Source organism: Hyperolius riggenbachi, chromosome 12 (genome assembly GCF_040937935.1).
Source record: "Hyperolius riggenbachi isolate aHypRig1 chromosome 12, aHypRig1.pri, whole genome shotgun sequence".
Lineage (NCBI taxonomy): Eukaryota > Metazoa > Chordata > Amphibia > Anura > Hyperoliidae > Hyperolius > Hyperolius riggenbachi.
The window spans coordinates 158911343-158937613 of NC_090657.1; the positions used below are offsets into that span (position 1 = coordinate 158911343).

General features: G+C 48.3%; 1 protein-coding gene across 6 annotated transcripts in view; it reads left to right on the forward strand.

The window, feature by feature from the left end:
* Window positions 1-26271, forward strand: part of GNAS (GNAS complex locus) — a 387899-nt gene that overhangs the window by 259230 nt on the left and 102398 nt on the right. Inside the window, exon 1 of one of the 6 annotated variants that reach the window (XM_068263840.1) lies at window positions 10701-11152. The exons of the other annotated variants lie outside the window; for them this stretch is intronic. Within the exon in view, the coding sequence (XP_068119941.1) occupies window positions 11014-11152 (139 nt within the window). The 5' untranslated portion in view covers window positions 10701-11013. Of the gene's footprint in view, window positions 1-10700; window positions 11153-26271 lie in introns of those variants that run through there. 6 annotated transcript variants of the gene reach the window in all.

A 26271-nucleotide genomic window follows, 5' to 3' on the forward strand; every position in this document is an offset into this window, starting at 1 on the left:
TGTTTTGTTCTGCCCCGATACTGAGGCACGTTGATGTCGCCTTTCCCTTCATTGTAGAGGTTGATGCCTCAGAGGTGGTAGTGGGAGCTGTGTTGTCTCAGAGGTCAGGTTTGCAAGGCAAGTTACACCCATGTGCCTACTTTTCTTGCAGATTTTCGCCCGCTGAGAAAAACTATGACATTGGCAACCTGGAGCTCCTGGCCATCAAATTAGTGTTTGAGGAATGGCGACACTGGTTAGAGGGTGCAAAACATATTATCACAGTTTATACAGATCACAAGAATTTGGAGTATATTGAGGGGGCTAAGAGACTTAGTCCTCGCCAGGCCCGATGGTCCCTGTTTTTTGCCAGATTCAGATTTGTAATCACGTATACTTTCGGAAGCAAGAATGTTAAAGCCGATGCTCTTTCCAGGTGTTTTGAGCCCGAGTCAGTGCAGTCTGCAGCCCCTGAAACCATCCTACCCCCAAAGGTAGTTCTGGCAGCCACTGAGACATGAACAGATTGGATAGCCACGTTGAGTCCCTACCAAGAGGATGTTCCAGAGGGAAAACCTGAGGGGGTCATGTTTGTGCCACTGCCTTTCCGCTCACAAATCCTGCAATTCTTTCATTCTCACAAGAATGCTGGTCATCCTGAAGCCACCAGAACCCAGGATCTAGTAGGTAGATGTGCCTGGTGGCCTACTTTGCTTACAGATTGCAAGGAATTTGTTAGAGAGTGTGCAGTATGTGCAAGGAGCAAACCCTCTCGTCAGGCCCCCGTTGGCACTTTACAGTCCTTGCCAGTTCCCAATGAACCCTGGACTCATATTTCCATGGATTTTGTGGGTGAACTCCCTCGGTCTTAAGGCAAGTCAGTCATTTGGGTGGTAGTGGACCGTTTCAGTAAGATGGCACACTTTGTCCCTCTGAAAGGACTCCCCTCTGCCCAGGAATTGGCTGATCTCTTCATCCTGCACATCTTCCGGCTGCATGGCATTCCGGAAAATGTAGTGTCAGATCAGGGAGTCCAATTTGTTTCAAAATTTTGGAGGGCCTTTTGCCATCAATTGGACATGGAACTCGCATTCTCATCAGGCTATCACCCACAGACCAACGGTCAGACCGAGAGAGTTAACCAATCGCTGGAACAATTCCTCAGGTGTTATGTTGCTGATGCGCAAACTGATTGGGTAAAGTTTTTGCCATTCGCAGAGTTTACGCACAACAACCTGAAGAGCTCTTCTTCTGGGTTCTCTCCATTCCAGGTGGTGTCAGGGAGGTCACCTAAGTTTACTCCTTTGCCGGTCGCGTCTACTCCTTTCCCAGCTCTGGAGGTCTGGCAAAGGGCTCTGAAAGAAATTTGGGGAATGGTTAAGAGGAACTTAGGGAAAGCTTTCCAAACCCAGAAGAAGCAGGCCGATAAACATCGGTCAGTAGAGTGGAGATTCTCCCCAGGAGATTTGGTGTGGGTGTCCACTCGTCACTTGGCCTTAAAGCAATTGTCACCCAAGCTGGGCCCGAAGTTTATAGGACCTTTTCCAGTGGCCATGAAAATCAATAAAATCACGTTGATCTCCCACCCAGCATGAAAGGTGTGAGATCATTCCATGTATCCCTGTTGAAGCCAGCAGTACAGCTGGACTCCTCTCCCCTCCCCCCCCCCCCCCCCCTGTTTTGGTGGATGACCAACCAGAGTATGAGATTGAAAAGATTCTGGATTCTCGCCTGGTGCAGAATTCTGTGCAGTATCTGGTCCACTGGAAGGGATATGGCATAGAGGAGAGATCTTGGGTGCCAGATTGCTGCATGCATGCGGAAGAATTAAAGAAAGAGTTCCATGACTTACATCCTGGGAAACCTGGTAAAAAGTGTCCGGAGTCCACTCCTCGGGGGGAGGGTGGGTGTGTACTGTGACGGATTGCGGAGAAACCGCTGCGCCTTCTGACAGTGAGGCGGCGGTGTCCGCGCACAGAGCGGCGGTTTCCCCGCAGCAACATGCGTCTGGTTTGGCTGGACCCAGTGGTGCACACAGATGGAGAGCTGCGCGTGCCGCAAGACAGGCTCTTTATACCAATAGGAGAAGGGTCAGCTGAGCGAGGTGGTCAGCTGATCCCAGCTCAGTGGTTGATGGGAGCTGGGTGGCGCTGGAGAGCGCTCCACTATATATATCTCTTGCTGTTCAGTTGCTGGTTGTCTGGCGTTGCGAATACCTATGTGTTAGCACTCAGACCTAGTCAGATCTTTCAGTGTGGTGGAACCAGGAGGACCTGGGAATCCACACTTAGCCAGTTTACTGTGTATTATCTGTGTTATTCATTAGACCAGTTCCAGGGTGTAGAGACCACGGACCTCACACCCCAGACTAGGAATACTGTGTATCATCTGTGTTATGCATTAGACCAGTTCCAGGGTGTAGAGACCACGGACCTCACACCCCAGACTAGGAATACTGGGTATCATCTGTTATTCCTTAGACCAGTTCCAGGGTGTAGAGACCACGGACCTCACACCCCAGACTAGGAATACTGTGTATCATCTGTGTTATTCCTTAGACCAGTTCCAGGGTGTAGAGACCAAGGACCTCACACCCAGACTAGGGAACTTGTGTTATCATCCTGTTATACTTCAAACTAGTTCCAGGGTGTAGAGACCACGGACCTCGCACCCAGACTAGGCATTGTTTGATATCTGTTATGACGTATTGCTTTCCTGACCACTCCTCTGATCTCTGATTCGGTACCTTGCACATCTGATATTCCGTTGCCAAACCCTGCTTGCCTTGGATACCGAAGCAGCTTACCGTTTTTGTACTTTATCTGTCAGTGTGTTGCCGACCCTGCCTGCCTGACCTTTCTGGCTGTCACCCACCCCTTGGGTGCTCAGCCTCCCTGCAGGGGCCCTCTGCTTCTCAGAGGGGGCACTGCTGCTAAACCAGTCAGAGTCTCCTTCTCCTGGAGTCCTTAACTGCAGTAGAGTCTGTCTCTACTTACTGGACCACCTGCTACCCCGGTGGTCCAATTTCTACTGTTACACCAAACACTCACACACCTCAGGTGTCCAGAGGTTAGCAATATATCTGTATTATCGGTGATTCTGCAGATCATCAATAATCAGGTATATATCTGTATTCTTGGTGATACTGCAGATCACCAATAATCAGATTCTCTCTGCGTGCTGACACCAATTGTTACAATAACATACTATAGTCGTTCTAGGATAGGTGAAGAGCAGTGATCTGCGGTGTTGTCCTCTGTTGTGGCTACGGCTTGCTGTAATTGCAGTCTCCTCTGAATCAGGTGCTCCAGAAAAGGCATGTGGTGCCCCTGGGGTGAGCCTCTCATTTTCTGACCCAGGGGAGCGCTCGGAAATTCAGTAAATGAGATTTTAGTCAAACAAGCTGCCATCCGCCGGGACAGTTCACGTTTTATCAATTATTGTTTACAAGCCTGGTTCCTCCCAGATGAGCTGTAGGAGAGATAGCAGCGGCTGTGAGAGGCCTACTGGAGGTATTCCCCAGAAACCTGTCCTGTGGGCCACACCTGGTTACATACTGCCTCTGCTGGGTTCACAATGCACCTGCCAGGCCCTCTGGGGTCTCATCTATCTGTTGACTAAATAATGCCATCACGGGAACTCACACAACGCTACTATTAACAATAACATTTCTATAGTGCTTTTCTCCCATACGGCTCAAAGCGCTTAGGCTCTCTCAGATTCAGTAGTCGGTAGTACGATGACGTATTCACACGGAGAATAAAATTATATGCCAAACTGAACAGGTGGTTTTTCAGTCTGGATTTAAACACGTCCAGAGATGGAGCTGTCCTGATCTGCTAAAGTAAGGAGTTCCATAATGTAAAAGCAGCAAGACAAAAGGTTCTGGGACCACAAGTTTCCAGATGGACTCTAGGTATGACAAGATTATTGGAGCCTGTGGATCTGAGATTGTGGAAATTGCTACGCAGCTGTAACATTTCTTACATGTATCCAGGGCCCAGATTATGTAGTGATTTAAATGTCAGTAGGCCAATCTTGAATAGGGTCTTCCATTCTATGGGTAGCCAGGACTGATGTTATGTGGCAGTGACGGGGTTGGTTGGTCGGTTAAGTCTGGCAGCAGTATTCTGTATCAGCTGTAGGCGGTACAAGTCCTTGTTTGGAAGGCCGGTGTAGAGAGCACTACAGTAGTCCAGTCGGGATGTAAAGTATGGACTAAGGTTGGCAGATTTTCTTGGGGGGATGGATGAGGTGCTTGATTTTTGCGATGTTCTTTAGGTGAAAATAGGACGATTTCATAGCAGAGATTTGAGTTCTTAAGTTAACTTCTTGATAAGCTTGTTGATGTGACACCTCAAAGGAATACACTGCTTCATTCTGTTCTGCTTTCCAAACTGCACGCCCACCATGTTCACCTGGCTAAAGATATACTAGACCTGGCCACAAGTCCTGCTTACAGGAAGCTGGCTTTACAGGGCAGGCGCGGTCCGGCAAGGGTTGTGGAGAGGAGCTGAGAACATACTATGGGCTGAGACACACCAGAAAAGTTCCCCAAACGCTAGAAGTTTCAAAAGCTCTTCCCAATGTAATGCTATGGGTTTTTTTTTAACAAAACCTCATCGCTCCAGTGTGCATAGACACATAGGATAACATTAGCAGGTTTCAAAAACTCAAAACGCTCAGAAAAACTCCTCTGGTGTGCACCAGGCCTATTTGTCTAAATAGCAGCAGCTTCAGGTAACACCTGTAAAGACTGACTGGCAAGCTTTCAGAACTTAAGGTTCCTTTTTCAGGCATGTTACAAAACTTGAATGGGTTCTGTACGGTTCTGATCCAGTTCTGAATCATGCCTGATGAAGAAACTTAAAGATTCGAACGCTTCCAATAAAACTGACGTAGGTATGCTAGGTTAAACTCGGTGAAGGCAGCTGATAAGGACCGCCTCTGAAAATCTAGTGTGTATACATACAGCACCCCCTTCCCTTCATTCCCTGCGGTGCATCGGCAAGTAACTGGCCTGGTGGATTGACTCAGCTGAGCACTGGAGGGCATTTTTCTCCACACACTCCCCTTCGGCCAAATGACGCTCCTCATGTGTCTACCCTTCTCTACCTCACGTAGCAACAGAACGAGGAACTAGTCTAGAGGCTGGCTACGCATCTGTACGTCTGTGGCCCCCTGGAGGACTGTGTGTGGGTCTCTATGTATACTGTGGGTCCACAGATATCAGTATATACAGCTGGTTGTGATGTCTAGGATCCCCAGTGTGATGTCTAGGATCTCCAGTGTATAGTGGGGGTGCCTAGTGCTAAGTATGTACATATAAGTAATGTCAATGTCAGGTGACCGGCATAAATTCGGGTTTCCTCAGTTTGGTGCTCTAGTTTGTAGAGGGCCCCTGATGATGGCTCACATCCGTCCTCTCTACCTCATCGTATGAGGATTGGGGTATATTGGGGGTTAGGGGTCTGCAGTCTCTGGTGTTCCGTACATATATTAGGCATGGCATTGTTTGCTGGGTCTTGGTGTATGGCAGGGGTCCCAGGGATGGGCATTAGGTATAAGTCAGTACTTGGGTGTTTGAAGAGGACCTGCTGCTGGCCACCTCTCTTCCCTCCTTCCCACTTCTCTTAGCCTCATCATGTGAGGATTGGGGAATATTGGGGGTTAGAGGTCTGCAGTAGGGGACCTCCTACATATACACTAAGAAGAAAGACACCTCAATGTACATTGAGTCTGGGGACCACCCATACACCACTACCTGTGTATATAGTGGGGAGGGAGTCCACCTGTATCTCTGGCTGCTGGCCGATTCCTCCTCTCCATTTTATATAGCTGTCCTCCTGTGTCTGGGTGCATAGTGGGGAGGGGTCCCCCTGGATCTTGAGGCTGCTGCTCCCTCCTCAGTATATATTGGGTCCTCCTGTGTAAAGTGAGGGGTCCCCAGTGCTGGGTGTATAGTGGGGTCCCCATGTCTCGGGGCTGCTGCTACTCCCAGTATATATAGGAGTCCCTCTAATTATAGTGAGCACCCCCCCCCCTGTATCTTGGAGCTGCTTCTGCTCTCTCCTCGGTATATATGGGGGTCCCCTTGCGTATAATGAGCCCCCCCGTGTGTTATGATGAGGTCCTCATGTTTAGTGTTGGGGTTCCCCTGTGCTTGGGCCACCCTGTGTCTGTTGTGATGAGGGTCCCCCCTATATAGGGGTCCACCCTATGTAGTGCTAGGGTTCTTCTGTGTATGGTATGAGTTGGTCCCCTCCCCCGTTTGCTCTGTTAAGGGGTGCTCCTGTATGGTGTTGGGGTCCCCTTTGTGTATGATGAGGGGTCCCCCGTGTATGATATGGATGGTTCTCCCGTGTGTGTGTGTGTGTGTGTGTTGTATGATGTGGGGTCCCTCCCATGTATGATGGGGTCCCCTGTGTGTATGGTATGGATGGTTCACCCATGTATGAGGGGTCCCCCTGTATGGTGTTGGGGTCCCGTGTGAGTCCCCCCTGTGTTATGATGAGGGGTCCCCCATGTATGGTGTTGGAGTCCCCCTGTGTATGATATGGATGGTCCCCCCATGTATAGTGTTGGGGTTTATCTGTGTATAATGAGGCGTCCCCCTATATATGATGAGGGGTCCTCCTGTATGGTGTTGCGGTCCCCCTGTATCCAAATCCAAATCCAAATCCAAAAAAGCTTTATTGGCAGGACCAAATACATTTAGCATTGCCAAAGCAAAACAAGACAAAACATTAACATGGGGGGGGGGGGGGGGGTTGTGGGAATAGGGAAGGATATAGGGAGTTGGGGTATATAGTCCATAGGTGTGTGGATGATGTAAGGGGCAGCATGGGGGACTGGGATATACAGTCCATAGGGGGGTATTGGGGGGGAATACAGTCCATGTGGTATCATGTTCCTCTCAGTTGGTGGCAGGCTGTGACATATCGGGCAGCTATTTGCACGGTTGTTTCCTCCTCCCCCAGTAGGATGTAGAGTTTCCGCTCCTCATCTGTGGAGGTAAAATCCTGGATGTGGGCGGAGAGTCTCTGGAAGTGGGCGGTCCTCACAGGTGCGTATTTGCTGCAGTGTAGCAGGAAGTGGGCCTCATCCTCCAAGACCTCCTGGTCGCATTGTCTGCACAGTCTCTCCTCCCGGGGCTTCCATGTCTGTCTGTGCCGCCCTGTCTCTATCTCCAGGCTGTGGGCACTCAGACGGTACAAACTCAAGACCTGTCTGTCTTTGTGGTGATGTAGCCTCCCCAGATATGGAGCCATTGTGTACTCCCTCTGTAGTGATTGATAGACAGCGAGTTTCTTGGAATTCTTTATGTCACTTCTCCATTCCTCTATGTATCGTTCCTTGCAGCTTTCTATAGTCTGTTTTATTTGGGCTTTTGTCAGCCTGTGTTGGTGGCCTTGGCTGGGCTGGCTGCTGGTGCTTTGCTTGAGAGCGCGTGGTATGGCCTCGCCCCCCTGGCTCAGTGAGGCTTTATGGTGGTAAGTGCTGGGGTTGCTGCTCTGTATATGCGCCCAGTATGAGAGTGCCCTCTGCTGGATAGTAAGCCATAGTGGGAACCTGCCTAGCTCTGCCCGGCAAGCTGAGTTTGAAGTGCTTCGATGGACTTGGAGGAGATACTTGCAGAACTCTAGATGGAAGATTTCTGTTGGGCTGGAGTCCCATTTTGATTGGTCAGGGTAGGTGACCGGGCCCCATACCTCACTGCTATAGAGCAGGATTGGGGTGATGATGCTGTCGAATATCTTTGCCCACACTCTCACTGGTGGTTTTAGGTGGTAAAGCTGTCTTCTGATGGCATAAAATGTTCTGCGGGCTTTGTCTTTCAGGGCCTGTACTGCTGGTTTAAAGCTTCCTGATTGGTTGATCTCCAGCCCCAGGTAGGTGTAGCTGTTAGTGGACACCAGTGGGGAGCCATTTAATATAAATGAGGAGGTAGGGGTTTTATTTCCATTCTTCCTCTGGAACACCATCACTTTTGTCTTCTTTGGGTTGATGGGCAGTGCCCATGTGGTACAGAAAGTCTCCAATACTGACAGGCTGTCCTGTAGTCCTTTCTCTGTTGGGGAGAGCAGCACAAGGTCATCTGCATACAGCAGGAACTTCACCTCACGGTCATGCAGGAGGAGGCCTGGAGCTGGGAAGGATTCCAGGGCTACAGCCAGTTGGTTAATGTATATGTTAAAGAGTGTTGGGCTCAGACTGCAGCCCTGCCTGACTCCTCGACCCTGCTTGAAGAACGCACTTCTCTTCCCATCTACTTTCACACTGCATTGGTTCCCAGTATATGAACTCTTGATGACATCATAGGTTTTTCCTCCTATTCCACTCTCTAGGAGTTTTAGGAAAAGGCCTGGGTGCCACACTGAGTCAAACGCCTTCTTAAAATCAACAAAGCAAGCGTGTATTTTGCCACGTGAGTTGTGGACATGGGTCTTGATGAGGCTGTGCAGTGTGTAGATGTGGTCGGTTGTGCGGTGGTTTGGCATGAACCCGGCTTGGCTTTTGCTGAGTACGTCCTGCTGTGTGAGGAAGGAGAGGATCCTCTTATTGATGATGCTGTTAAACAGTTTCCCCAGTGTGCTGCTGACACAGATTCCTCTGTAGTTTGCTGGATCATATCTGTCTCCATTCTTGTAGATGGGTGTTATGAGGCCTTCACTCCAGGCCTGAGGAAAGGAGCCCGCCCTCAGGATAAGGTTGAATAGTCTTGCGAGTGCCTCATGTATGTCCGGGGGGCTGTATTTGATCATCTCTGGCAGGATGCCATCGGTACCGCTAGCCTTCTTACATTTTATCAGCTTTGTTCTTTCTCTTATTTCCTGCCCCGTGATTGGTGTATCCAGAGGGTTTTGAAAGTCCTTGATTGTCTCCTCCATGTCCTTCAGTTTTGCGGCTATTTGTTTCTGCTCCAGGGTTTGGGCATTTTCTGGGATGTCTTTGTAGAGGTTCCTGAAGTAGTGGAGCCAGATGTGGCCATTTTGGATATGAAGAGGGCTTTTTTTAGGCTTTGCACCGATATGGTTCCAGGTCTCCCAGAATGAGTTGTCTTGGAGGGAGTCCTCCAGCTGTTGGAGTTTGTGGGAGATGTGGCTCTGTTTTTTCTGCCTGAGGGTGTCTTTGTATTGTCTCTGTAGGTGGTCATGGGTTTCCCTTAGGTCTCGGTTGTTGGGGTCTCTGTGTTTTTGGTTAGAGGCTGCCCTTAGCGAATTACGTAGAGCCTTGCATTCACTGTCAAACCATTTTTGGGACTGTTTATTTGTGGATCTCTTGAAGTTGGTCTGCTTGAGGCCTGCTTGTACTGCCATGGTATGTAGGATGTTACTGAAGTCCTTCACTGCATGGCTGACACCTTGTTGGTTTGGTTCATATGGGTTGTTATAAAAGTTTGTCAGCAGTTCTTGGATTTTGGCAGTTTTGGTCATGTTGGTGTATTCGGTGGCAGACTGTTTGGGCCATTTGAGGGGTGGTGGCAGCTTGTAGAGACCGGTCTGATGAGGCTGCTGTGTGGTTGGTTTGTCGGTGGATTTCAGGTACAGCAGGATTTGGCTGTGGTCTGACAGGTGTGTTTCAGGGGTGACTATGAGGGCATTGATGTTTATGGGATCTGTGTCTGTGACAGCATAATCTACCACACTGCTGCCTACGTGTGAGTTCATAGTGAATCTCCCAAGAGAGTCACCCCTGGTTCGCCCATTCATTATGTATAGGCCGAGGCTCCGACACAAGTTCAACAGGGCTTTCCCGCTTTTGTTTACTGTCTTGTCATAGCTGTTTCTTGCTGTCTGCATTGGTTCCTGGTAGTAGCTCTCCCCTCCAAGTATGTATGTGTTTCCCTCAGAGGTCAGATAGTCCTTTTCTGTGCCTGTTCTGGCGTTAAGGTCTCCATAGATGAGTACTCTGCCCTGAGACTGGAAGTGGCTGGCTTCTCTTTGTAGGACCTCATAAATATCAGGTTTGTAGTAAGGGGACTCTGTTGGGGGGATATATGCTGCACACAGGTACATGTCAGACTGAGAGGTGAGGATGGAGCTGTTTATTTTGATCCAGATGTGGCTGTCTCCTCGTTTGATGGCTTTAATGTGCTCTGTAAGCTCCTCCTTGTACCAGATTAGTATGCCTCCTGAACGACGACCCTGTTTAACGTTCTTGTTTTTCTGTGAAGATACAGAGAATTCCCTGTATCCCATGGGTGCAAGAGATTCATCCTCTGCCCGGGTCCATGTCTCCAGGAGGATTTGAATATCAATGTTTTCAAGTCTCTTTTTAAAGTCTGGATCATTTGTTTTGCATCCAAAAGCTGAGGCATTCAGCCCTTGAATGTTCCAGCTACTGATAATGAGTGATGTCATTTTAGGTCTGTATACCTTGTAATACTGTATAATGAGGGTTCCTACCTGTGTGCTCTGATGAGGGCCCCCCTGTATAATGAGGGCTCCCCCGTGTGCTCTGATGAAGGGTCCCCCGTGTATGGGAGGAGTCCCCCTGTATGATGAGAGATCCCCTGTATATGGTGTTGGGGCCCCCTGTGTATGATGAGGGGGCCCCCTGTGTATGATGAGGGGTCCCCCTTGTGTATGATGGTCCCCCTGTGTATGGCAGGGGCTGGTTCCCCCGCGTCTCCCGGGCCGCCGCTGGCCGCTCCCTCCTCCTCCCCCCGCCATGATGTGAGGCCGCTCCCCAGCATGCTCCGCGCCGCTCCGCCCCACCCCATGTCTGAGCCGTGAGAAATAGAGCGAGATCCGGTGTGCGAGCAGCTCCCCTCCTGCAGCTTCAGGGACCGGGAGAGCAGCCATCTCTCCTCCGGCGGGGAGCCGCAGCTATGGCCGGCCATTAGCGGGGCGGGCTTCCTCGCCACATCGCCGCTTCTCTCGCACGATCTCCGCCCGTCCGCCGAGGCCTGCTTGTGTGTCTGCCTCCTCCGGCGGCGGCGGGGTTTCCTGAGCGGCGAGGCCGGGCCGCGGGTGGCGCTGAGCGGGGAGAGTCGGGGCGGAGAGTTCGGTGCAGGCCGGGAGGAGGAGGATGGGCTGTCTGGGGAACAGTAAGACGGAGGACCAGCGCAATGAGGAGAAGGCGCAGCGGGAGGCCAACAAGAAGATCGAGAAGCAGCTGCAGAAGGACAAGCAGGTCTACCGGGCCACTCACCGGCTGCTCTTATTGGGTGAGCTCCATATACCAATACTAGGGGGCTCTATATACTGGGCCACTCACTGGCTGCTGCTGGGTGAGCTCCATAAACCAATACTGGGGGTCCTATACTGTATACTGGGGGGCTCCATACTACTGTATACTGGGCCACTCACTGGCTGCTGCTGGGTGAGCTCCATACACTATATTGGGGGGGCTCTATATACTGGGCTACTCACGGGCTGCTGTTGCTGGGTGGACTACATACACTATATACTGGGGATCCATATACTGTACTGGGGGGCTCTATATAGCGGTCCACTCACAGGCTGCTGCTGGGTGAGCTCCATACACTATACTGGGGGGCTCTATATACCACGCCGCTCACAGGCTGCTGCTGGGTGAGCTCCATACACTATTTGGGGGGCCTGTACCATATTCTGGGGGCTCCATACCGGGCCACTCACTGGCTGCTGTTATTGAGTGAGCTCCATACACTATACTGCAGGGCTGTGGAGTCGATGAGTTGGGGCAATTTTGGGCACCCGGAGTCAGAGTTGGAGTAGTGTATTTCATAAACTGAGGAGTTGGGTGATTTTTGTATAAAATCCACAGCCCTGTTAAGTATTGGACTAAGGAGTCAGAGTGAAGGAGTCTGAGCCATTTTGGGTACCCGGAGTTGGAGTCGTGGTTTCATAAACGGAGTTGGAGTCGGAAGATTTTTGTACCGACTCCACAGCCCTGCTATACTGGAGGGCCTGTACTATATATTGGGGGTCTACACTATACTTGGGGGCTCTATATACTAGGCCACTCAACAGCTGTTGGGTGAGCTCCATACACTATGCTGGGGGGCTCCATTCTACTGTATACCGGGCCACACATCGGCTGCTGGCTGAGCGCCATACGCTATACTGGGGGGCTCCATACTACTGTATGCTGGGCCACTCACTGGCTGTTGGGTGAGCTCCATATACTATACTGGGGGGAGGGGCTCCATACTATATTGGACCACTCATAGACAGCTGCGTTTAGCTGCATATACCCTATACTGGGGGGCTATACTATATTCTGGGGGCCCGATACTATATGCTAAGGTGCCTGTACCATAAACTGGGGGGCTAAATACTACTGTATACTGGGCCACTCGCTGGCTGCTGCTGCTGGGTGAGCTGCATACCATGTACTGAGGGGCTTATACCATATACTGGGGGGGCCCATACTATACTGGGCCACTCATAGGCTGCTGCTGGCTGAGCTCCATACACTATACTGGGGACCTGTACCATATACTGGGGGGCTCCATATTACTGTATACTGGGCCACTAACAGGCTGCTGCTGCTGGGTGAGCTCCATATACCAATAATGGGGGGGGGGGGGGGGGTCTGTACCATATACTGTGGGTCTATACTATACAGGGGGGCTTGAAATACTGGGCCACTCACAGGCTGCTCCTGCTCGATGCGCTTCATACACTATACTGGGGGCCTGTACCATATACTGGGGGAGCTCCATACTACTGTATACCTAGCCACTCAGACAGCTCTGGCTGGGTGACCTGCATATATCTCATACTGCGGGGCCTATACTACGGTATTCTGGGCTACTCACCAGCTGCTGCTGGGTGAGCTGCATACATACCATGTACTGGGGAGCCTATACTATACTGGGGTCCCCATACACTATACTGGGGGACTCCATACTACTGTATACCAGGCCACTCACTGGCTGCTGCTGGGTGAGCTGCATACCATGTACTGAGGGGCTTATACCATATACTGGGGGTCCCCATACTATACTGGGCCACTCATAGGCAACTGCTGCTGGATTAGCTGCATATACCCTATACTGGGGGGCTAAATACTACTGTATACCGGGTCACTCACCGGCTGCTGCTGCTGGGTGAGCTGCATACCGTGTACTGTGGTGCTTATACCATATATTGGGGGGGGGGGCAATACTATACTGGGCCACTCATAGGCAGCTGATGCTGGGTTTAGCTGCATATACCCTATATTGGGGGGCTAAATACTACCGGACACCGGACCACACACCTGCTGCTGCTGGGTGAGCTGCATATATTGTAAAGGGGGCTATACTATGTACTAGGGAGCACCATACCATATTTTGGGGGGCTAAATACTTTATACTGGGCCACTCCCCGGCTGCTGCTGCTGGGTGAGCTGCATATACTGGGGGGCCTGTACCATATACAGGGGGGCTCTATACTACTGTATACCAGGCCACTAACTGGCTGCTGCTGGGTGAGCTGCATACCCTATGCTGCGGGGCCTATACCATATACTGGGGGCTCCATACTATACTGGGCCACTCCAGGCTGCTGCTACTGGGTGAGCTCCATACACTATATTGGGCAGGGGGCCTATACTGGGGGCTTCGTGCCATATACCAGGGGGCTATATTAGGGGGTTGCATTCCATATACTGGGGCCTATACTTTGCTGGGGGGCCTATACTATACAGGGGTCTCCATACCACCATATAATGGGCCTATACTATACTGGTGGGCTTATACCATATACTGGTGGACTATAATATACTGGAGGCTCTATACCATATGTGGGGGGGGGGGGGGGTGCATATACTATACAATAGGGCTTTATACCATGCTTGGGGGTATACTGGGGCTCCATACCATATATTGGGATGCCTATACTATACTGGAGAACTTAATTCCATATACTGGTGGGCTATACTATACTGGGGGTTCCATACCATAGACTTGGTGGCCTATGCTATACTGGGGGACTCCATACCATATACTGGTGTGCTATATACCATGTACTAGGAAGTCTATACTATTGTTGGGCTTATACTATACGGCTTCATACCATATACTGGGGGGGGGGCACTTCATTTCATATACTGGTGGGCTATACTAGGGCTTATACTTTACTGGAGGGCTCCATACCATATACTGGGGGACTTATAATATACTTTGCTCCATACCATATACTGGGAGCTATAGCATAGGGTGGCATTCATAGCATATACTGGGGTGCTATGTATCTACTAGCCGGCACCATATTATATACTGGCGAGCTCCATACTTTACCAGCCCACCCACAGACTGTCGTTATTGGGCGAGCTCTGTAGTGTATATACTGGGATCTACGTATACTGGGCCACCCACAGGCTGCTGTTATTGGGCGAGCTCCGTAGGATATACTGGGGTCTTCATATACCGAACCACCCACATGCTGCTGTTATTGGGGGAGCTCTGTAGTATATACTGGGGGCTCCATACTACACCGGGCCACCCAGAGGCTGCTGTTATTGGGCAAGCTCTGTAGCATATACTGGGGGGCTGCTACACAATATTGGGGGGACTGCCACACCACACACTGCTTGGTGATTTCCATACCTGGGGTCTACTACACTGCCTGCTGCTGCTGTGAGCGCCATACTGTACTAGGGGCTCTTATGCTGGTGGGTTTACTAGGGGCACATGTCACCTGGTGCTGGGTGAGTTTCATACTATACCAGGGGGGCTGCTTAAAGCGGGAGTGACACCATAAAAATTCAATTTCAACAGCATCTGGTTTGTGTGTTAAGTGATAAAGATGCTAATCCTGCATTCAAAACTTTAAAAACTTTTTCTGCTGTCATGATTTGGCGCTCACATTCCTTAGGAACACTGGCCCTTTAGTAGTCAGTGCCAAACAATTGAATGCTGGGAGTTTTTATCTATAATATAATCCTCCTCTTCCATTTATTTCTCTGCCTAGCTGCTTATCTGAAACACGATCCCCTGCTCACTTGTGTTTTATAAGCAAGGCTGAGGTGACTCAGCGATTGGAGGAGAAAAGACAAAAAGGGCAGAAATGACATCAGGATTGAGCCTAAACTGTGGGCAATAGACATGGTTCCAGGAACAGAATTCTCTTCACTTAATATATAATATTCACTGAAATCAAAACGCGGACAGTACAATACATGTTATGTAAGTAGATCAAGTATTTATCTACTTATGTTTTTTCCCCTGGCATAGTATGGCTAATCCTACTGCTTTTAAAGGACATCCAAGGTGAAAACTAACTGATGAGATAAACCATTGTATCTATCCTCCTAAAAACTACTTTTTTTTAAATATCCCACAGTTTTATTTTATATTTAAGTGTAGTGTTTACATTTTTACTGTTTTTATAGTCTCTGCTTACACATTCATTGAAGTATACCAGAACTCAAATCTATGAAATATTGACTTTTTTTTTTTTTTTTTTTTCTCGGAAGCCATTTACTGATAGGAAAGTGTTTTATGGCTGTTGTAAAAGTTGCATTGCCCCATCTACAGTGGGGGTGGGAGCTGTTAGGAAGTGCTAAACCTTCTCTTCACTGCTGTCCAGGTTTTGGCTTTCTGTTTTTTCCTTCCAGTATTGGGGGAGCACCATGGGTGAATGTTTAGGATGTTGTTGTGTTTTTAATATGTTCTAACAGCTCAGAGCGTGCAATCCAGGAGGCCTTGGGAAGGTTCACGCTTAGAATATTCCCAAAACTTGATAAATGGCTCCCTGGCTCGTCTCCAGTCATGAGTTACCCTCTCTGTTGTGTAAAGTCACGTTCTACAGTACTAGCTACCTAAGCATTCCATGGGAAAGCATGCACACACAAGATCTGAACCCCTGTGTTATATCTGCCCCAACACCCCACATCTAAAAATGAGCTGGAAATAAAGGACCCACCCGGAAACCTCATAGGGAACAGTACACCCATCGCAGCATGAAGCCTTGTGATTGGCTAAATAATGTGGGTGGAGTTTTCTACAACCTAACATTTGCAAGCTGTGCTGTCATCAGAGAACTGTTGAAACAGCAAGCAATTACCAAACCAATTTTTGTTAATTTCTATGAACATCGATTGGAAAAATGAAAATCGATCGAAATTCAGATTGGACATGTTGGAAATAATTAATCTGGCAGGTAAATCTGCCAGAAAATTGTATGGTGTGTACCTAGCATTGGAGAGTTGGGGAAGTGCAGCGGTGGGAGATGATGGCAATGCCAGATTCCATTTATCGTCCATATAGCATATCTTGCAAACACTGTTAATGCAACAACAGATCACTGATCTTATTGCTTGCCTGTGACTAATGATTTGGGATGATCAATGAGATGAAATCTTTCCAAGTTCATTCATTCAGATCTATGTAAACATTTATGCAAATAGATGCAGCATGAAAATGGACCAATTAATTTAAACCTGGTGAGACTTGATGATTGGTCCTTTTTCAAGCTGCATATATTTGCATAAAAATTACATAATCCTGCATGAGCTTGGAAATATTTGCATTTCATTGATCATCCTTAGTAATGATTATTCTCACCTACAAGCATGTCAATACAGCGTATACGATATATATGCGCAATCAGGGAAACGATTGAGGTGTTCCCAATCATTTTCAGCGCTAGATATTTGCGTTATCAAGTTGACAATTGATGAGGATGCTGCCATTGGGTGGATACGATGCAGTACTAAGCTGCGTGACTGTCTGCTGCTCTTGCCATGTTAAATATGGGCTTTTCCTAATCTATGTACATTTTGTATTTATTAGTGAAATCAAAGATGGCTTTATTAGGATGACCAAGATTCATACCGGCATTGCCAAAGCAGAGGGGTGGATGGGGGGATGTGGGGTAGGGGTACAGTGGGTTTTGCAGTTTTAGGTTTACAGTTCTCTAAACAGTTGTTTCAGTTCCTAGGATGGACATATTCCAGGGATCAGGTGCAGAGGTTGCTTAGAAGTTACACAAGGCGTTTAACTTTCACTTTCCCACTAATACCATGTTAATTCGGCGGGCTCCTGACATAAAAAAGGGTGAAAATCACAGGGCTGTGGAGTCGAGGAGTCGGAGTTGGGGCAGTTTTGGGCACCCGGAGTCTGAGTCTTGGTTTCAGAAACTGAGGAGTCGGAAGATTTTTTTTTTTTTTTTTACCGACTCCACAGCCCTGGAAAATCAGCACAACACCACAGTGCCGTGTCGCTTGTTCCTGTTGTACGCTTTGACCTGGTTGGTGGGGTGGTCCTATGGAAGTCAGACAACAGCCAATCGGGGCTCTTCCCTGGTGTGAATGTACCACTGAATCACTATTTGCGTGGGTGTGGCGACTGGCGTTTAAATCCTTAATTTGATGTTGATCCTACTGCCTAGGTGCAGCACTTGATTATCTGTGTGACTCTGTCGAGATTTCTCAGCCGCGGAGTATTGCATGTTGGGTGGTAGTCATGAGCCAAAAGTCATCCTAACATGCAAATCAGATCTGTTATGCTTGGTTCCCGCTTGCTCCCTTCGGTGTGTTTTTTTTTTGTTTGTTTTTGTAACGCAGCAATGTCTTTGCATCCAATGTTGCAAATAGCTTGTGCTTCCTCTTGCTATTTTTAATGGATCTGCGGTGTACGTTGCATTTAATGCAAAGCAAATGCCTGACCTGCATCTGCTTTCCAGATAGCAGATGCGTTTCCCGCTTTTCATCCGATTCGATAATATTGAATCAAATGGGTCGATTGGCTGCCAAGTGGAGAGATGAATGGCCACCCAAAGATCTATCTGAAAATTTAGTTCTGAAGCAGATAGTAAGACAGCTGCTTCTTGTTCCGTGAGACGAGCTAGCAATGGAAGCTAAAGGTAGCCATACACTTGTCGATTTGCCATCAGATTCGACCAACAGATAGATCCCTCTCTGATCGAATCTGATCAGAGAGGGATCGTATGGCTGCCTTTCCTGCAAACAGATTGTGAATCGATTTCAGCCTGAAACCGATCACAATCTGCTGAGCTGCCGCTGTCATTCCCCCTCCCCCCCCGGCCCCCGCATACATTACCTGAAGCCTGGTCCCGGGCATCTTCTCCGCATCGGCTCCTGGCGGGCATCCGCTTCCGCATCCGGCATAACTTTGTCACTCCAGTGACAGCGGAAGTTCAAATAGAGCGCCCTCTATTTGTACTTGCGCTGTCACTGCAGTGACACAGGAAGTTATGCTGGATGCCGGGATGCGGAAGCTGATGCGGAGAAGATGCCCGCCGGGAGGTGATGCGGAGAAGATGCCGGGATCCAGCTTCAGGTAATGTAAACCTGCGTCGGTCGTATACCGCTAGCGATGCGCTCCTTACCCGCAGCGATCGACGGGACCGATCTATGTCTGGCCGAAATAGATCGAAAATTAGCGTGTTGCATGAACGATTTGACAGCAGATTCGATCTCAGTGATCGAATCTGCAGCAGATTCGATCTCAGTGATCGAATCTGCAGCAGATTCGATCTCAGTGATCGAATCTGCTGTCGATCGGCGGGTAATCGGCCTAGTGTATGGCCAGCTTAAGAGTTCTACCTATTTGTTTCAGATTTAACTTTGCTTAAGTGGTTTGTAAGTGTTTTTTTTTTTTTTTTCTTTTTTGCCAGGCATTAGACCACTTGGCCACCACTTATTTACTTGAAGTATGATCACACTGCCCATCAGACAATGCAATGTCCTTTGATGAACAATGGGGATTGTAAAGTTTTCATAGCTTTAGAAGAGCTTTAGAGAACCTTTTTGATGTTCTACAGACCTACATACTCCGGCAGGGTGCCATAATTTATTTAATTTCACTCTCGTTCAGTAAACCATCTTTCAGAACTAATTAAAATGTATGAGCCAGGCAAGGCAAGTGGCTAAATGGACTGCGCTGTAAAACCGCTACCACATTAGGACCAGGTCTGTGGTAAAAGTTGGAGCAATTTTGGGTAACTGGAGTTGGTGGTTTCATAAACTTGGGAGTCAGTCGGATGATTTTTGTACCAAATCTACAGTGAGTAATTTTGGGTGCCTGGAGTTGGAGTCAGTCTGTGGTTTCTTAAACGGAGTCATCAGGGTTGGATGATTTTTGTACCGACTCCACAACCCTGATTAGGACCATTGTATCTTTGTTGCATATTGCAGATGTTGTATGTGAGACCTCCAGGAAAGGGAATGGATTCCAAGCACAAGTGATACTGAAAGTTGGCTCAAACCCACTAGCATCCTTTTCTAAGCGCTAGTGATTTGAAAAAGCTAATGCAATGTGGGACGGTGTTCTCCCTAAAATTCTTTTCCAGCCGGGTGTCATGAAAAAGTAGCTGGGTGGGGCGAGATGAAAGAATGCAGGACCGGCGCTTCTCTGCACAACTCTGCTTCCAGTAGATAAAACAATGAACACCAAGAGCCCCAATACTGTAATATGTACTGGTAAATGGTTACTAGAGTAAAAATTAATACTCACAAACCAGGGTTACCATTAGGCAACCACTGTAAAGGCAGGTGGGGAGATTTTCCTGACCCCACTCAGGAATAAGTTGCTCTCTGTAGATGAGAAAAAAGGGGGTTCAACCCCTCACCCCAGGGTGGGTACAATATTATGCAGGAGAACAGAGGCGCCAAAAGGATAAAAGGAAGCTAAATGAGCTTAAAAACCAAATTCTTGGTAAATAGAGGTAGTGGTGGATTTACCTCCTCCAAGTAGACACACGACTGTAGTAAAAACTGTCAATATATTTTATTTATGAACTCCAAATATGCAACGCGTTTCGCAGGTTTGAGCCCACTTCATCAGGCAATAACGGAGTAATAGCATATGTGGTCAGAAAAGCCAGGCTTTTCTACTGACCACATATTATTATTATTATTATTATTATTATTATAACATATGCTATTGCTCCGTTGTTGATGCCTGATGAAGTGGGCTCAAACCTGCGAAACGCGTTGCATATTTTGAGTTCATAAATAAAATATATTGACAGTTTTTACTACAGTCGTGTGTCTACTTGGAGGAGGTAAATCCACCACTACCTCTATTTACCAAGAATTTGGTTTTTAAAGGGAACCAGAGAGGAATGGGGGGTGAAAAAGGAAAATATTTTATAAATACCTGGGGCTTCTTCCAGCCGCATAAGCCTGAATCGCTTCCACACCGCCATCCTCTGCTTCCTGGATCCGCCGGTACCGGGCCCGTCACTTCCGGCGGACGCGGCCAATTGTTCGCATCACAGGGGCTCCCTCCATACATGTACGCATGCGGCTGCACAGTAGGCGGCCACATGCGTATATGTATGGAGAGAGCACCCTGTGATGTGGCAGACTCGCGGCAATGACGGGACCCGGTGGCGGCAGATCCAGGCAGCGGAGGACGGCGGCGTGGGAGCGATCCGTGCGTATGGGGCTGGAGGAAGCCCCAGGTATGTATATTGCATCCTCTCTGGTTTCCTTTAAGCTCATTTAGCTTCCTTTTATCCTTTTGGCGCCTCTGTTCTCCTGCTTCCAGTAGAGGAGGAGGTGAGCTCATAGCAACCAGGTGCTCACCAAAACTAGCCGGATGGAGCCCTTGGCTTAAAAAAAAAAAAAAAAAAAAAGGCCTGGGGAGAACACTGGCGGATTTTTAGAAAAACACATTGTTCAAGTGGGATCACACCCATAGTGTTACATTAGCAAGAGCTTTTCAAATCACAATTGCTTAGTAAGGTACTGCTAGTGGGTTCCAGGCCTAAGACTTGAACTGTCAAACTGAGGTAATCAGAAGATGTAGATGTCCACACATCTGTTCTGACTTCCATAAAATCGGTGTTTGCTAGAAGGTCCTCTAACTTTATCCTTTCACACATTTCTGGAATTACCTTTGTCAGTGTTACCTGCTTGGGATGACATACAGAATCTTGGCACTAGGTGGTTTAACAACTTTCTGAAACCTTTATACTCTACTATGGATAATGGTTGGTGATCTTTGCAGATCATTTCAGGATTAATCGTGTTGTCTTAGCTCTTGTCTCCAGGTTTAAAACATTTTGCTTTTTGTCAGTCTGTCCTAGTCCATTGGTTGGAAGGTGGTGGTACTGGTTTGCATTTCTCTGGGGTTAGTTTGAACAAACTTTCTGTAAAAAAGATGAATCGGCTGATCCTGGACTTGGAGCTGGACTACACATTGATACAGGACTAGCTTATCTGGGGCTGGGCCATCTTTGGATGGGAAATCCGCACTGGCGGACAGAGGGCTTGAGGTTTCGGGTAAAGCTGGAGGCAATACTGGTGGTGGTGAATGTGTATCATCTGGGGCTGGGCAGTCTGTGTCCGGATGGTAAATCCACACTGACTGACAGAAGGCTTGTGGGTGAAACTGGAATAGGCAATACTGGGGATGGCGAATCTACCTTTTTTCAGTTCCTGAAATTTGGGCAAATGTTTGGCTTTCAGATGTTTCCACCTTGCTGAGATAAGTATGCAACTTTCTTTGGATGTCTTTTTGAACACTGGTTGCAATTTTGATTTTGTGTAAATGGTTCCAGATATTGGGTGCTGGTGGAGATGCCAATCAAATGAGGTGATACTGGCACATTATCTGAAAGTTTAACGAAAAATTTTTCCCCCCCTACATGTGTCTCGCTCCGTCACTGCGCTCTTCTTCTCATGCCTGCCACCTTAGCAAATAGTCCCCCCTTTTAGTAGACTAGATACAGCGACTCAGTATAGATCTCCCTTAAATCTGATAGGTAATAAGCCCCCCTATTCTACTACTAGGTAATGCCCTCTCAGTATAGATCCCCCTCAGTATATAGTGCATCTTTAGTGGAGAATCACGATCGATCATGCCCCCTTAGTATAGATCATACCCCCACAGTACATAGTGCCTCTTTAATAGAGAATAGAATGTTAGCGGCTACATCTTACTGTAACCATGTCGGTGGTGGACACTCTCTCCACCTTTTGACAGCAGCATGCGTATCTCTCCAGTCACTTGGCTTGGTCTGTCCCGTGGTGTGGGGACAACATCGTTCCTGGGTGGGATGGGTGGCGCTATGTTGCAGGGTCGGGATTCGTTGGATTCTTATTACAGAAATGTTGAGATTCAAATCCACGGATCTCAAATCTTTGAAGATTTGTGGATTTGTCAGCCCACTTTACTGTATCAGATAATCATGTCAGTAATCTTGGATACTGTAGTGAGGAAATTAATTTCAGGTTTGATACTTGCCTGAGGGCTCTTTCACATTTGGCGAGGCATGCACGAACCCAATTTCTTGCACGTGTTGTGTAACGTGGGAAGTTGCGGTGCGACGCTGATTAGCAATGGTAGTTCTAATTCGCCCGACAGGAAAACGCAGGCGCCGGAGGATTAGGAGCTCCCAGTGCGTTGAACTGCAACACACTAAGAAGCAGCGTTAGATGTGAAAGGTAAAATGAAAGTCTTATGGATTCTCATTGTACCTTGTAAAACTATTGACTTTGCGTTAAATCGCCAAAAATCGGCTCTGGAGTGAAAGAGCCCCGAGTAGAGGGACGGCTTTTGATCGTTAAAGAACCTTCCTAGCCCGTCATTCCTCCACCTTCAGTCTGTTAAGCTGACTCGTGTCCCGTCGCACATGCACAGTTGCAATTCACTCCTCCTTGGAACTCCTCTGGGACATAAGTGGTTCCAAAGAGCTGGTCCATCCAGCGGAAGTATGTGAACGCTCTATACTGTCTTTCTTCTTCTAAGGTAAATATCTAACCTAAAGTGAGTTTCTCATTTAAGATTTGCTGAAAAAGACAAAGTGAGAAGAATATGGTGGCTATCATATTTAATTTTAAACCATACCAGTTGCTGGTAGAAACGCCAGATGAAAGCAATACAACAGAATGCAGGAAACGTCCAATTCAAAATCTCAGGATTGTGAGCGTCCCACAGCAATACATTGTGTGTGCAGCTCTGTTTCTGATGCAAAGAGGAATAACGTGCATGTTTTAAGCTAGTATGTGCCTAGCCTTAGCTATTGTCTGCCTGGGCTGGGTGGCCGATCGTTGTCCTCGAACCATTTAGTTGACCCATCATTATCCTTGGACCCTTTTGTAGCCTGTGGTTGTCCTCGGACCCTTACTTTAGTAGCCCGGCGTTGTCCTTGGACCCTTGCATGTTTTTTTTTTTTTTTTTTTTGCTAATCTGGTTCCCCAGCTGTGATTCTTTACTTGATCTCCAGTCACTTAAAGCAGACCTTTACCCATGCTCATAACATGTTACACCAATCCTGCCCCAGTGTAAACAGCCAGGTAACAGACACATCTGAAATACTTTCCCTTCTCCTGGAGATTCCAGCGCCGTGCACAGGCATTGCCACAGGAAGTGACTGCTAATGGCATTAATTACTGAAGAGATTTTATCCTTCACCTCTAGTTTAATAAGTTGTTTTGTTTTTTGTTACTGCCCACTGCTTGGTTTCATGTAACATATTATTCTGAAAAGCTTAAAATATATGTTTGAAATGGAAATAAGTGTTTTTTTTGTTTTTCTTTTTGCCTGTTTTGTGGCCAGTTTGGAAGTTTTCTCGACACTGTGTTCCGGGGCTCCTGAAATATAAAATGGGCCGTTCAGTTTCAACTCCTGATGCAAAACATTTTTTTTTTTCCTGACCTGAAACTGAGCCAATGAAGTCTTGTAGCTGCTAAGCAGCCAGCAGTCAATCAACCAGCAGATATTGGGTTTGACTGGTTTGGTTGTAGTCAGTGAAAATTAGCAGGGGGAATGAGAAAGCTCGCCGGTGAGACAGAACACTTATTAGGAAAGTCAAGTCTCCTCCAACCCCCCCCCCCCCCCCCATGTTTGTTACATTTTTAGGTGGATGATGGGGGTGGTTATGACATGATGTTCACCTAGATAATTGCTTAGTGTACCCCACACAAACCTGGTGCCTTAAGTAAAATACTTACTGAAGAGTGAGGCCTCTGGATCCTGTAGAGGCTCCCCATGATGTCCTCTGGTTCACTATTGTTCTCCCCTAACCCCCCCCCTCCCCCGTGTGGGGCCCCCCCACAATGTGGTGCGGCTCAGTGCTGCTGCGCAGGCGGGGTCTGCTCTCGGGGTTTGCTTGCAAAGTGCAGGCTGGACAGTGGCGGAGATCTGGAGGTTGCAAAGGCTTTCCTCTCCTTAGGTAAGTATTTGATTTTGACCCAAGGTTCACCTTGGGTTGTCTTTTTAAGCCTTGTGGTTCTCTGCTGAGCTGGCCAGTCCTGGTTGCCTCTCGTTACCAGGTTGTGGTTTTTAATTTTTTATTTTTTTTCTTGGGTTACTCCTCTAACTTGTTGAGTTAGTTTCCTCTGCTTGGGAATGGACACTGTTCTGGTCACACCAGAATTGCAATGCTTTGGCTATTAGTTAGCTGGCTGCCTGGAGGGCTGTGTGCGTCTGCAGCTAGGGTGGCATGAAATGGTGTGTGCGTCTGTAGCTAGGGTGGCATGAAATGGTCTTAAGTTGTCCTCTCATGTTTACTGCTCGTTAATGATTGGGTACATAAAACAACCACGTCCAATCGTTTTTGTTTTTATTTCCGCATCAGCAGCTCAGCCCTGCGCGTCTCTCCCCACCTGATAATGGGACACTCCGGCCCTGCGCGTCTCTCCCCACCTGATAATGGGACACTCCGGCCCTGCGCGTCTCTCCCCACCTGATAATGGGACACTCCGGCCCTGCGCGTCTCTCCCCACCTGATAATGGGACACTCCGGCCCTGCGCGTCTCTCCCCACCTGATAATGGGACACTCCGGCCCTGCGCGTCTCTCCCCACCTGATAATGGGATACTCCGGCCCTGTGCGTCTCTCCCCACCTGATAATGGGACACTCCGGCCCTGCGCGTCTCTCCCCACCTGATAATGGGACACTCCGGCCCTGCGCGTCTCTCCCCACCTGATAATTGGACACTCCGGCCCTGCGCGTCTCTCCCCCTCCTGATAATGGGACACTCCGGCCCTGCGCGTCTCTCCCCCTCCTGATAATGGGACACTCTGGCCCTGCGCGTCTCTCCCCCTCCTGATAATGGGACACTCTGGCCCTGCGCGTCTCTCCCCCTCCTGATAATGGGACACTCTGGCCCTGCGCGTCTCTCCCCCTCCTGATAATGGGACACTCCGGCCCTGCGCGTCTCTCCCCCTCCTGATAATGGGACACTCCGGCCCTGCGCGTCTCTCCCCCTCCTGATAATGGGACACTCCGGCCCTGCGCGTCTCTCCCCCTCCTGATAATGGGACACTCCGGCCCTGCGCGTCTCTCCCCCTCCTGATAATGGGACACTCCGGCCCTGCGCGTCTCTCCCCCTCCTGATAATGGGACACTCCGGCCCTGCGCGTCTCTCCCCCTCCTGATAATGGGACACTCCGGCCCTGCGCGTCTCTCCCCCTCCTGATAATGGGACACTCCGGCCCTGCGCGTCTCTCCCCCTCCTGATAATGGGACACTCCGGCCCTGCGCGTCTCTCCCCCTCCTGATAATGGGACACTCCTATCCAAACCCCTGGTATGCTAATGTACAGTAATTGGGATGCAGTGTGCAAAAAAAAAAAAAAAAAAAAAAAATGTGGCAGATGCAGCTTGTCCTGGATTATCCTTTCTGGACCAGCAGGAAGAGGCTGATCGGTCTGTACAGGTATCTTTTATTTATCTTTGGCTGATAAGGAATCTGCTGTGCAGAATTTTTAGTCATTGCCTCTTCCCGAGTACAGTGGGGAGCCTCCTGACACCCCCCACCCCCCATGGGACAGCACACTGTGGAAGGCTGAGGAATCGGAGCAATGTTGGGTACCCAAAGTCAGTCGGGATGAATTTAAACTGTAATTAAAATAGAAAATATGATTTATCAAATAGTCATCATAAATATTTTTATGTATTAGCTGTGCTTAGTCCACACAAATGAAATAAACCAATCAAAAAATAGTTACTTGTGCTGCTTCAATGAAGCAGTCCCCGTATTTTTAAAGACAAATATGCATAACTGAGGATGTATATATGTCTACACAGGAATCTTTTATTCATATGTGTGTGTGTGTGTGTGTGTGTGTATATGCATATATATATATATATCTCTCTCTCTCTCTCTCTCTCTATATATCTATATCTATATCTATATATATATATATATATATATATATATATATCTATCTCTATATATATATATATATATCTCTATTATATCGCTTTCACAGCCAGGAGCATTCTGCAGCTGCGCAATAGTTCTACGCAGGTGTAGTACGTTCCTGGCAGCGGAGTGTATGCATGCGCACTGCGCCCAACTGGCTCAAGTACCTGAACTCATAGCAGAAGATCCAGGTGGTAGCGTAGGACAGCTAGGGACTGTTAAGCCTGAAGGGGGCTGGAGGAAGCCCCAG